Here is a 13,403-nt window from a genome sequence, read left to right as displayed (position 1 = left end):
GTTTAAATTAATTTAATACTTTAAAATTTAGGCTAGATAATTTCTCTTAGCTTTCTTAAATTAGTAATGTATTTCATTAGGACCAGAGAGATAGCACAGGAGGTAAGGCACTTGCTTGCATATAGCCAATTCAATCCCTAGCACCATACACGGTCCCCTCAACGCTAAAAGGAGTGATCCCTGAGCACAGAGAAAGGAGTAAGTCCTAAGCATAGTCAGACATATACCCAAATACCAGTAAAGGTAAAATAGATCTTATTAGCATAATTACATAAACTTTTATTTTAATATTTTCCATTAAATTTGATTTTTTCTATTTCAATATGAGAAAAGGTAATATTTTTAAAATCACCAAGAATTCTGTGACAGATTAGTTTGCTTTAATTTTTGTTTAGTTTCTTCCTGCCATTGTTATCCTAAAGAAAAGCTCATAAAGAGGCTTTTTGATCCACCTAGCTAAAGGCAACAATGATGCATATAAATAAGACACCTGGTCTGGTATTTGCAAAAGGTCATGGGGTAATACAAAATATAGTTTTATTATGGTGCATCGATAATCCTAGGAGAAAAAATTACTCTTTCACTCAATGGAATATTTATGAGTATGAAGGTAAGGATTTTCTCAACAATTAAAACTATGAAATATTTCAAGTATGCAGAAAACTACGAGGAATATTAAGGATTCTACTTATATCTTTCCAACCCTGAAGGTAACTCTCATACTGAAATTGGTGTATGTCTTTCCCATTCTTATTTTCAGTTTGTTGCACATGTTTAAGTAAAAACTTATTTGTTGTATTTAACATACTATTTGTTGTATTAAACATTTGACATATATGGCATCAGATGTCAAATATCCTCTTGAAAATCACTTTTTTTTTTGGTTTGCTTTTTGGGTCACACCCGACGATGCACAGGAGTTTTTACTGGCTCATGCACTCATGAATTAGTCCTGGCAGTGCTCAGGGATGCTGGGAATTGAACCCGGGTCAGCCACGTGCAAGGCAAACACCCTACCCACTGTACTATCGCTCCAGCCCCAGAAAATCACTATTTTTAATCTCATTCAATTTAGATTTCCAGGACCAGAAAAAGAGTACAAAGATTAAGGTATCTGCCTTGCACACAGATTACCTAGGTTTGATTGCCTGCATTGCATATGGTACCCTGAGCCCTGCCAGGAGTGATTTCTGAGCACAGAGGTAGGGGTGAGCCTTAAGCATATGTGGGTAAGTCCCCTAATCCCAACCCCAAACACACACACACAAAAGGAATAGACTAAGTAAAATTTCATTTCTTTCTACCCAAAAAAGGTATAGTTGTTTTAGTAAAAATAGTACCACTTTTTTTCCTGATTGAGGTTCTTCTGTGACTTATTGTTTTTTTTTTTAATTTATTTATTTTTAATTAGAGAATCACCGTGAGGGTACAGTTACAGATTTATACACTTTTGTGCTTATACTTCCCTCATACAAAGTTTGGGAACCCATCCCTTCACCAGTGCCCATTCTCCACCACCCGTAAACCCAGTGTCCCTCCCACCCTCCCCAATCCCATCTCCCCCCCACCCCACCCTGCCACTGTGGCAAGGCATTCCCTTCTGTTTTCTCTCTCTAATTAGCTGTTGTGGTTTGCAATAAAGGTGTTGAGTGGCCGCTGTGCTCAGTCTCTAGCCCTCATTCAGCCCGCAACTCCCTTCCCCCACATGGCCTTCGACTACAATGTAGTTGGTGATCGCTTCTCTGAGTTGACCTTTCCCCGGAACGTGAGGCCAGCCTCAAAGCCATGGAGTCAACCTCCTGGTACTTATTTCTACAGTTCTTGGGTGTTAGTCTCCCACTCTGTTATTCTATATACCATAGATGAGTGCAATCTTTCTATGTCTGTCTCTCTCTTTCTGACTCATTTCACTCAGCATGAAACTTTTCATGCCCATCCACTTGACTACAAAATTCTTGACCTCCTTTTTTCTAACAGCTGCATAGTATTCCATTGTATAGATGTACCAAAGTTTCCTCAACCAGTCATCCGTTCTGGGGCATTCGGGTTTTTTCCAGATTCTGGCTATTGTAAACAGTGCTGCGATGAACATACATGTGCAGATGTTGTTTCGATTGTACTTTTTTGCCTCTCTGGGATATATTCCCAGCAGTGGTATTGCTGGGTCAAATGGGAATTCAATATCTAATTTTTTGAGAGTCTTCTGTGACTTATTGTTAATAGTGGTTTTCCGTGTTGATAATCCCCCCCCAAAATTCATTACCAGCAAACCCACCTCCCTACTAAGGACCTCAAACTTTTCAGTCTCTTATCCTCCAACCTTAGTTGTGTGAATCGTTTTTCCCATTGATTTGTTCTGGTCCTTCTCTATTGCCTTGATGAGTATCTTTCAGTTCCACATGTGAGACAGAACATTCTGTATCTTTGGACTCATTTCTTCAGCATGATTATTTTCTAGTTCCATTTACATCACAGGAAATTGCATGATTTTGCTCCTTCTTAGACTTGGATAGTATTCCATTGTGTGTGTGTATATATATATATATATATATAAACATATATTAATATATACTAAGCATAGTCAGATGTGTACCCAAATACCAATGTACCAAGAAAATACATATATATACAGTACATATATATATATGTACTTTGTTTATCCATTAATCCATGGTTGGGCACCTGGGTTTTAAATGTCTATGTCTTGGCTATTGTACTAAATGTTGCAATAAACAAAGGTGTTTCTACACTTGGGGGATAGGTGCCAAGAAGTCATATCCCTGGGTAACATGGGTGTTCTATTCCTATTTTTGGTGAGATCTCCACAGTTCTTTCTAAGAGGATAAACCAGATGACACTGCCACCTATAATGCATGAACGAGGGTTCCTTTTTCACCACAGCTCCACCAACACTGGCTGTTTCTGGGCTTTTTGATATGTGCCACTCTCTCTGAGGTGAGACACCTCAATATTATTTTGATTTGCATTTCCCTAACCATGAGTGATGATGAGCACTTTTTTAATGTGTCCATTTGTGACCTGCATGTATTCTTTAGGAGAGGGTCTGTTCCTCTCCTCACCCCATTTTTCTATGAGGTCAACGGATCAAAAAAGCAGAATCATTTATAGGTAAGAAAATTTTAAGTATAAAGTGACAGCTATTGTTTTCAATTGTTTTAAATCCCATTTTCCTTATAAATAATGAAGGAATATCTTTTCAAATATTACTGGTAATTTTCATTAATTTTTCTCTATGGCCTATGCAGCCTTTGGGATTGATTTCCTTTAAACCTTATCTATTTGCAGTTCCTGAATATCAATCCTATTTTGAACATAAATCATCTTGCAGAACATTTCTTAATTTATAACTTATAGTATCTTTTAGTGTATATCTGGATTTTACTTTTTCATATGGGATAAAGGACAATTTTTTAATTTTTATTGACAAATCTGTCTATTCTATACTGATATAATGTTACTTCTGCAGTAGCTAAGTTCCTCAAAATATGTGTCTGTTTCTAGGCTCTGTAGTCTAGTTAGCTTCTAAGCTGTTCCCATTAATAGGGATGGTGCTCATGAGACCCTTTGGTGTTCAAGACTTGCTGGAGGGGGAGATCTATCAAGCCCCTGATGACTGGTAGAAAACTGGTCCCAGGGAGCAACGTTCTTTCCTGGTTTTCTGTGTGATGACAGCAAAATACTGAATAACTATGCCCTACTGATCCCAGGAGTGCAGCTGCACTTCCTGCTCTTCTAGAAAATGCCTTGCTTAGCTGGTAGAGAACTTCCTTAGGGGTATGAAAATACAAAGTCTGACTTTTTTTTTTTTTTTTGTATCTCCCTCCCCAAATACCAGAGTAGTACTGGAAGCCTTCCCAGACTTTCTAAGCACTATCCCCGTCTGCAGGGAGGTCATGAATCTGCAGAACTTAGCTAGAGAGCATAGTAGAGACCCGGCGAGGGGGGGGGGTGGGATGTGGGGGGTCGGTCACATCTACCCAGGGCCCATCTCTCTTTCCTGGGAGGCAGTAAGAACATGGAAGCTAAGGTCACCAAGATAATATTGCCAGATATTTTTAGGAAATTACCTGAAAAAAATTTTAATTACACTAAGCTACCTTTTCTCAACGAAAAATTAGTATAGAACTCCTACAATCCTTCCCTGTTTGTCTGTGCAAATCAGATATTTGTATAAACAAAAATACAAAGGAAAAAAGGAAAAGATATAGTCAAGTGGTGCTTGCTACTACACGGTGGTCTGCAGCAGTCACTGTGCTTGTCAGCCCCCAGTTAATATGTTAGATGTTACTGTTGGCACTGGCTTTACCATAAATGGCCAGGCCACATGGCCATTAACAATTAACTCAAACTCTATTTGAGTCCTTGATGGGCTGCCCCAATCCTTCCCCAACCCCAACTTCTTTCCTTTCCACTGACCTGGGACAACCCTTGAAGTTATTCTAATTGCAGTTGCAGGCCAGGGTGGGTGGTGGGGGTGGGGTGGGGTGATGGAGATGAGGGGCGGAGGGGGTGGTAGAAGACCCCTTGAAGTGCAAGTAGTTCAAGGTCATAATGGGTTAAAAAATACTTGCAGAGCAAGTAAGTTAGGGAGTTCCGTGTGTTCAAATCACACTGTCCGAGTCAGGCTGGTTGTATCCCTTCCTTGTCGACATTTAACTGTCCTATTTGAAGTCCTGTGACCCATCAGGACCCACAGCTGTCTGCTCTCAGTTTTCGCACCCTGCCTTCAGAATGGGAGACCCTCACAAGTCTGTTGAGGGTGGACTTCTCTTGCTCTTCTGGGCTGGCACTGCCCAGGGTCACTTCCCGGGCTCAATGCCACCCATTGTGTTTGCTGGGGATCCTTCAGGAAAGGCCGGCCAGCGGGGCAGTCAGGGCTGCTCCCACATCATCTAGGGCGGACTTTTTGAGGATGTTGATCTGTGATAAGGGCGAGGTGAGTTGGCTAGCATCCTGAGGAACAGGCATTCTGGGAGGAGGTCTGGATTTTCCATCACTATTTGTCACTGTTTCCTAGCTCTGTGACCCACTCATCCACTGTTAGATACAGTAATATCATTATATACAGTATATGTTCATGTTATATACAGTAATATTTCATGTTATATACAGTAATATCATTTTTTTAAAGAATCACTGTGAGATAGTTACAAACTTTCATGCTTACATTTCAGTCATACAATGATGGAGTACCCATCCCTCCACCACCAATGTTCTCATAACCCTCCTGCCACCCTCACCCCATCCCCCCACCCTCTGCCTCTGTGGCAGGCACAGTCCCTTTTACTCCCTCTCTCTCCTCTGAGTTCCTTTGGGGTGTTATGGTTTGCAGTACAGGTAGTAAGAGGCCATCATGTTTGGTCTATAGTCTACTTTCAATACACATCTCCCATCCCAAGCGAGTCCTCCAAGCATCATTCCCTTAGTGTTCCCTTTACCATCCCAGCTGCCTTTCCCCCCAGCATGTGAGGCCAGCTTCCAAGCTGTGGAGCGATCCTCCTGGCCCTTACCTCTATTATCCTTGGATGTTAGTCTCCTATACTATACAGTAATATCTTAAAGCATATCTGCCCCCTGAAATTTGATAACTCATCTATTTCTTAAGTCGGTATACATTACATTTTTTTTTCTCCAAGGGGCTGATGTCTCCCAAGCAATGCTCAGAAGACTGGGTCCCCCCTTTTAGTGCTCATTGGACAACCAAGTGGCCCATTCAAAGATCTGTTGTGGCCCCGCTCTGTCAGGCTGGAGATTACCCAGGTTACCTTAGCAGTGCTTGCGGACTCCAGAACTGCACCCAATGAATGATGTTCAGAGCACACATGGTGCCACGGATTGAATGAGCACGTGAAAGAATGTACCTTAGCCCCTATATATTAATCTAGCCCCCTGATTGATTGATTGATTGATTGATTATTTAACAGAGCCAGGAATCAAACCCAGGGTCTTATACCTGCAGTGTATGTATTCTAAAACTAAGCTTCATCACCGATCCTTATTTATTTAAAGAAAACTGGAAGTTGATTCAACTGCCACTGCATATACAAAGGTCTGCAGAATACTTTGGATAAGACTATTCAAACACATTTCCCCCAGTGTTCCAAAACTATTTTTATTGCTTAGCATTGACTATCTATCCATACATATCTATAAACAAATTCTGATCCACAAATACTAGGTAAATAATGACTTTTATCTGTCTTATCTCAATTTTGTTCAATTTGTGATGCTGAGAAATATGTAGGACTTTTTTCCTAACATTCATTAGAAGCCTAATATTCTTCTAAAGTGAATAGAACCAATTATATTTTCTCTCAATTACTAGTTATTCAAAGACTTACTCTAAGACACTGGAAAAAGAATAATTTCAGCTACATATACCACATAGAGAATAAGCTGAGAGTTATATAAGTTGCAACTCAAGGAGCTTATAAGGAAAAAAAAACACTAAATGGAAGATTTACTGAAGTCTATTATAAATTCCATCAAAAAAATTGTTTTAAGCCCTTTTATATGCCAGGAAATGAATGAATAGTAATAATCACATAAGAATAATTACTAGATCATATGAAAGCTGTTTCCTCTGAGCCCACTGGTATGGTTCTAAATAGTTTATTATCTCTTCTTTTATTATTATTATTAAAATAGTTTCTTGCAAATGTGATTCTTTAAGCCAATGTTTCATAACCATTTCTAAATAGGTATGAAAAACATTAATGCAGGTGGAAAAGATGTCACTTTTGTTAAATCTGGATAACAGAGTGGCACTAAGTAGTAAGGGAAGTTTCGATAAAATTTGGGAAACTTAATAGTAAACACTAGCTTTGAAGACAACATGACTGTTTTTTTCGGGGGGGTTTTGGCAGGGGGAAGTACATACCAAACAGTGCACAGACTTCACCCATTGCTCTGTGCTTAAGGATTACTCCTGGTGGGGCTTTGGGGATCATATGCGGTGCTGGGGATTAAAACCAGATGAACCCAGATCTGCCTAGTCCCTTACCCACTGTCCTATCTCCCAGGCCCCAACACATGACTGGTGCCTAAGTCCCAAACCCACTTCTATTTTATTTATTTCATTTACCCTCTGATATGAGCAAATGACTAAATACATTTACAAAATATCTCTTGAAATTTTTGGTGTGCCTGAAAAAGATATGTTATAAGCCCAACTGTAAGGTTGAACTGCCTATTTAAACTAATTTAGACCAATACTTTTTGCAGGCCTGTGAATGCAAGTAATTAATTAAACTCATGTTATTCATTTAACAAAAATATAGACATCTGAATACAGTGAAAAAGGACAATATGTTTACCTGGAAAGGCATGCTTTATTAACAGCATTGTGAAGATTTTCATTGGGGTACTGCGACAGCCGGCGAGAAATTCGCAACAGCTGTCTGGTCGAGAGTGAGGATGCCAATGATTGTGCCTATCGGAAAACAGAGCATGGTAAGAGTCTTGTCTCAACTCAATTATTAGTCCCTGTATGCAGAGAGTTATCATAGCAGAACTCAGTATTCCTAAGAGGCAAATCCAACTTAAAATAAATTTATGCTTTTAAAGAATTACAAATAAAACAGCAATTTATACTTAAAATATCCTTAAAGAGAGTCTTTTAAATCTCTTTAAACGTGTATTGACTGAATGTAATGTGATTTTACTGTGCTAAATGCTATGCAAACTCTCATTTGGATAGGAGGGAAGAAGGGTCGGAGGAAGTATGGTGTGTGATACAGGATGCACCTGACTTACAAAAAGCCCTTCTGCACAATCAAGTCTTTGGGTTTTCTGTTTTTGTTTTGTTTTCTAGCTGACATGGAGCCAGACTGTTAAGATACCCTGAAAATGTGTAAGATTTTACTCCAATATATGGCTTCTGGAATAGAGAAAAAGAGAAATAGAGAAATGGGGGCCATTTACTCTGCTGGCCACAAGGATGCCAAGCGGACCTTCACTCTATTGCTGGATACCCCTTCTGCACCAGTCAGTAATTCCCCGTGTCTTCTTATATGTCACCCAAGTCCATTAAAAGAGTGTCAAGTAAAGAACTCAGGATGTGCCAACGATCAAGAAATACTTCTTGACCGGGATTTGAAATTATTGTGGCACATAGCATAATGTAATGGTAAAGTTTTTTTTTAAAATTAGTCAAAATATATTAAATCAATTGCATCTGATTTCCTTTATCTTTTTTTTTTTTCTCTCGGTTGTAATGGTAAAGTTTTTTTAAGTTTTGGAATGAGACAAAGCGGCACCCATTTATCAGCTCTGAGCCTTGGCAAATAACTCAATCTCTTCAAATCATAGTTTCCTCCTTTTAAAAATGGCAATGATAAATAATGCCTTCAACTCTCCAGCTGTTATGAGAATTAAATTAGGAAATTGTTCCAAAGCACTCAGAGGAGTTCTGACACATGTGGATGCTCAACAAATATATTCATCTCTTCAAGAAGAAACAAATGAAAAAAAATAAAACAGGGGGAAGTGTCTACATCAGTATAGAATTTAATGAATCAAATTGTTACTGATCTTGTTTTAAAACAAGAGAACATTGGATTAGGAAACAGTATTTTCTACTGAAGACTGTAGGAAAGAACTCTGAAAGCAACAAGCTCTTTAGAACGGCTGGAAAAGGAAGGGTGAAACCACACAGTATTTGCGGGCAGTGAAGTGGCATATAAGAAATGGAAGACAGAAACTCTGCAATTAGGAAAAGGTTCAGAATGGATGACAGGAAAGTATCAGATATTCCCTGCACCTCTGCTTATTTCAAAGTTTTTCTCAAGTGTTTTTTTATATCTCAAGAAAATTATGAATCAATTTCTCCTTCCATTTGTATTCCAATACTCAATGAGTTGTTTATAGACATTATTAATGTTTTATTTCAACTGTAACATAGTTTTCAACCTTTTAATGCCTCTGGACCAATGGTTAAAACCACTTTGGGAACTAGATTAGGAGCATGACCACCACACAAAATATGCTATTTTCTATTTAAAAAACATGTTCTGAAATAGAACCTCTTTACAAGTAAACATTAGGCTCATACTTATTTCAACAAATTTGCATTCAGACATGGAGACAATAAATATAAAAAAATCATAATTCAAAAAACATAATTTAATGCAAAATAAGTGGAACAGTTGACACTTATTTTGCATTAAATTATGTTCAAGTGGGAAAGAGAAATGCTCTGAACACAGGCAAGAAAGCAAAACATGAGGAGCGTGAGGAATTCAGCCCACTTTTACTGGCGTGTCTGCTGGGAAGCTTGCTCCAAATACCAGACTTGCTACTGATAATTCCAAGAACTTGTCTTAACACTTAAAAGCACTAGAGGTTTATTATGGGCAAAGTAGCAACATGATTTTATAAAGATTAATAAGGCAGAATTATGTAAAATAAAGATCAGAAAAAACTGAGAAAATAGAGAGCTACTTCAATCATCTGCCTATCACAAGAAAGATTATTGGCAACAAAAACAGGAAAGGACTCAACAAATGCTTCAAATGTTGTCAACTGATGGCTATATAAAAAAAAATAAAACTATGTAAAAGATGAGAAAAAAAGGAAGGACTGAAAATAGGAATTCCACCCCCCCTCCACAACCAGTATGACTGAAAGATGCAAAAATATGTCCCAGCAGCTTTCTTCAAAAACTAGAATCACTGAAAATTCCTCTTTCATCATGAGAAATGTTTAACAAACCAATCAAAACAGAATTCTCATGACAAAAGCAATAAAGTAGCTTTCTAGGGTAAAACGTCCTTATCTTATTCTAAACATACACTGAATTCAGAAGTCAAAAAATGTGGAGAAGAAATAAAAAGAAATACAAATAGTCAAAAGGCACATGAAAAAATGCTCCACATCATTAATCATCAGGGAGACGCAAATCAAAAGGAGATATCAACTCACACCACAGAGACGGGCACACATCAAAAAAGAACAAGAGCAACCAGTGCTGATACGGATGTGGGAAGAAAGGGACTCTCATTCACGGCTGGTGGGAATGCCAACTGGTCCAGTCTTTTTGGAAAACAATATGGACATTCCTCAAAAAACTAGAAATTGAGGTCTACAAAGGGGCAACGGGGGGGGGGGGGGGAACGGAATGAGTTTCCTTCATCGCCTCAGCACAACCCTCGAAGCCAAAAACCTCCAGGATTCAACCACAGCCATGCTCAAGGCTGCTATCCACAGACGTGGATGAGCCTCACCCATGTGGGAACCTGCAGAAAAACCCAGGTATGTGGGACCCATGACTGAAATTTCCAAGCTCGCTCAGAGCGGGACTGGGCCTCCTCCCCACAGCTCCCAAGTTTTCCACAAACTTGGCTGTTACACCCACAAACTGCTCCCAGCGCCATATACTATCACCAGTGGCCAAGAAGAGAGCGACATAGGCCTTACCCATGACTGAATCTGCTCTATAATCATATTCTAAATTTCAGAATTCCTGAAGCGACCTCTCATACTCTAGCCCATTGATGTTGCAAAAGTAGTACACATTTGTTTGGCCTTAACATATATATATGCCTGTAATATTTTATACAAGAAACTAAATGGCTCCAGGATGAAATACAACAATCTTCACAAACTTTCCTCTTATGGTGGTGGGATTGGTGTTTGAATATTAAATGTAATGATTATTATGAACAACTTTATAAAAATTCTAAAAAATTTAAGAAGAAACTAGAAATTGAGCTTCCATGTGACCCAGCAATACCGTATCCTAGGGGCACAAAGACACACAGCAGAAACACCATCTACACTTCTATGTTCAGCACAGCACCATTATCATAAAAGCCGAAATATGGAAACAACTTGCGTGCCCGAGAACAGATGAAACTGTACTACTATGGAATACTATGCCGATGTTAGTAAAACTGAACTCATGAAAATTTGTCTATAAATGAATGGACATGGAGAGTGTCATGTTGAGTGAAATGAGTCAGGAGAGACACAGACAGAATGATTGCACTCATTCGTGGAAAACATAGTATGAGATTAATACCCAAAGAGAGTAAAAACAAGAGCCAGGAGAATGGGCCCACAGTTGGAAGCCTGTGTCAAGTGCTGGGGGAGCAGGCAGCTGGGATAGAGAAGGTGGTGCTAATTGTCATTATCACTACGACAATGATAGGTGGAAATGATGACTCTGGATAGGATCTGTGTGCTGAAGGTAGGTACAGAACCAAACATGACAACTTTTCGATACCTGTATTTCAAACCATAATGCCCAAAAGGACGGAGAGAGGGAGAGAGAAAGAAGAAAAGGAGGGAGACAGAGAGAAAGAAGAAAAGGAGGGAGAAGTGAGACAGGGAGAGAGAAAGAAGAATAGAAGGGAGAGAGAGAAGAAAAAAGGAGGGAGAGAGGGAAAAGAGAAAGAAGAAGAGGGAGAGAGGGAAAAGAGACAGAAGAAAAGGAGGGAGAGAGGGAGAGAGAAGAAGAAAGGAGGGAGAGAGGGAAAGAGATAGGCTGAGGGGGTGGGGGGGTGGTAGAAGGGATACTAGGGACACTGGTGGTAGGAAATGTACACTGGTGGAGGGAGGGTGATGGAACATTGTATGACTAAAACTGGATCATAAACAGCCTTTGTAACTGTGTATCTCATGGTGGTTCAATTAAAATTGTATATAAAGATCATTAAAACAAATGGGAGTTACTAGAAACTAGAAGAGGCAAGGAATGAACTCTCAGTCTTCTGAGGGAGTCTGATCTCACTGACATTTTTATGTCAGCTTGGTGATATCCATGTCAAACCTGGGGTATCCAAAATGGCGAGAAAATTAATTTTTGCTTTCATAAACCGCAAATTTATGATAATTTATTATAATAGCAACAATAAAGCAATGAGTTATGGGTGAAGAATGCAGATAAAAGGAAATAACAATATTCCATGTTTTTATTAAGATTAAGATATCTATTATGACAATACATATATATTGCAACATCAAGATGCTAAATTGATGAGTTGCTAAATTTGCCTGCAGGTTAAATGGAGATAGAGGGAAAGCAAGGTAGCAAGAATGATGTCATGGTTTCCGATTTAGACAATTTGGCCAATAGATTAATAACTCAGGAAATTAAGAAATAGAAATAGATTTGAATAACTTCAAATCTAAGATCACTTAGTTATTTAAGAAATTTTGAGGGGCTGGGGCAATAGCACAGCAGGTAGGGTGCTTGCCTTGCATGCGGCTAACCTGGGTTCAATTCCCAGCATTCCATATGGTCCCCTGAGCCAAGATTAATTCCTGAGAGCAGAGTCAGGAGTAACCCCTGTGAATTGCCGGGTATGATCCAAAAAGAAAAAAAAATTTGAGTTTACAGTGATCCTACTGTTTTCATACAGTTAGGAATTGAAAGAAATAAACATTGAGCAATTAATAAACAGGAGTCACATGTTTATCACTATTTCTTCCTGAAGTTAATGGAATATCCCATTTTACAGCTAGGGAAACTGAAAAACAGTATTACAAGGCATAGATCTTTACAACATACCTTCATATCACAACAGAAATGAGATTAAGAACAGAGAATCAAGAAGAAATTAGAAGTTAAAGCAGAAGATGTAAGCGTTTGCAAAGAGGTAGATACTTAGAGCCAGAATATTAGATGACATTATAGTGCCAAACCCCAAGGGACACCAATATATATTCCTAGAGCTAAAAGTTGTTTTATACAACACCAGTCATGAGGAACTAGAAAAAATGTTAAAGACTGTAGCACTGTAGTACTGTCATCTCACTGTTCATCGATTTGCTTGAGCGGGCACCAGTAACGTCTCCATTATGAGACTTGTTGTTACTGTTTTTGGCATATCAAATACATATCAAAATCACTGAAAGAATAAAATATATTTTAAAATACTGAACTGTAATAAAGAACAGCTCAACACAAAAAAAAAGTCTGAAGAAAAAATCCCACACTTACTGTCGGATCCTGTGTCTCTCTGAGTTTGTGTGTAAATGACAACAATTTGTCCAAAGCTTCCAGAGGTGTATTTTGTACCTATTTTAGGAAAGAATCAAGTAAATAAAAATTACATTGGTATGAGATCAACCAGATCAACCAAACAGAGGTTATGGCAACTTAGCAAATAATGTTAGAATTACTTTTTTGGCAAAGCCCCTGATTGCAAGTAACATGTTAACTCATGGATACATTTGCTTATTCATCTTCTTAGAAAACTTTTATACACCATTTTCTCTTTAAGAATCAGGCCAAAAAACAAAATGCCAACAAAATCTTCTTTGCACTTATAATTCTATTATCAGGATAAAATGGAATAAAGAATGTAACTCAATTTAAGAAATCAGCATACAGTGTACCCATAAAATATCTTTCATCCATTATCATTTCCTGTTTTTGT

General features: G+C 38.5%; 1 protein-coding gene across 1 annotated transcript in view; it reads right to left on the bottom strand.

Moving 5' to 3' along the window:
* The window catches only part of VWA8 (von Willebrand factor A domain containing 8), a 350,725-nt gene that overhangs the window by 217,501 nt on the left and 119,821 nt on the right, over nucleotides 1-13,403 (bottom strand). The window contains exons 16-17 of the mRNA XM_055137059.1: nucleotides 12,965-13,042; nucleotides 7,338-7,453 (exon numbers count right to left, since the gene is read on the bottom strand). Of these exons, the coding sequence (XP_054993034.1) occupies nucleotides 7,338-7,453; nucleotides 12,965-13,042 (194 nt within the window). The remainder of the gene's footprint in view (nucleotides 1-7,337; nucleotides 7,454-12,964; nucleotides 13,043-13,403) is intronic.

This window comes from Sorex araneus, chromosome 1 (assembly GCF_027595985.1).
Source record: "Sorex araneus isolate mSorAra2 chromosome 1, mSorAra2.pri, whole genome shotgun sequence".
Classification (NCBI taxonomy): domain Eukaryota; kingdom Metazoa; phylum Chordata; class Mammalia; order Eulipotyphla; family Soricidae; genus Sorex; species Sorex araneus.
This window is presented reverse-complemented; position numbering and strand designations above follow the sequence as displayed.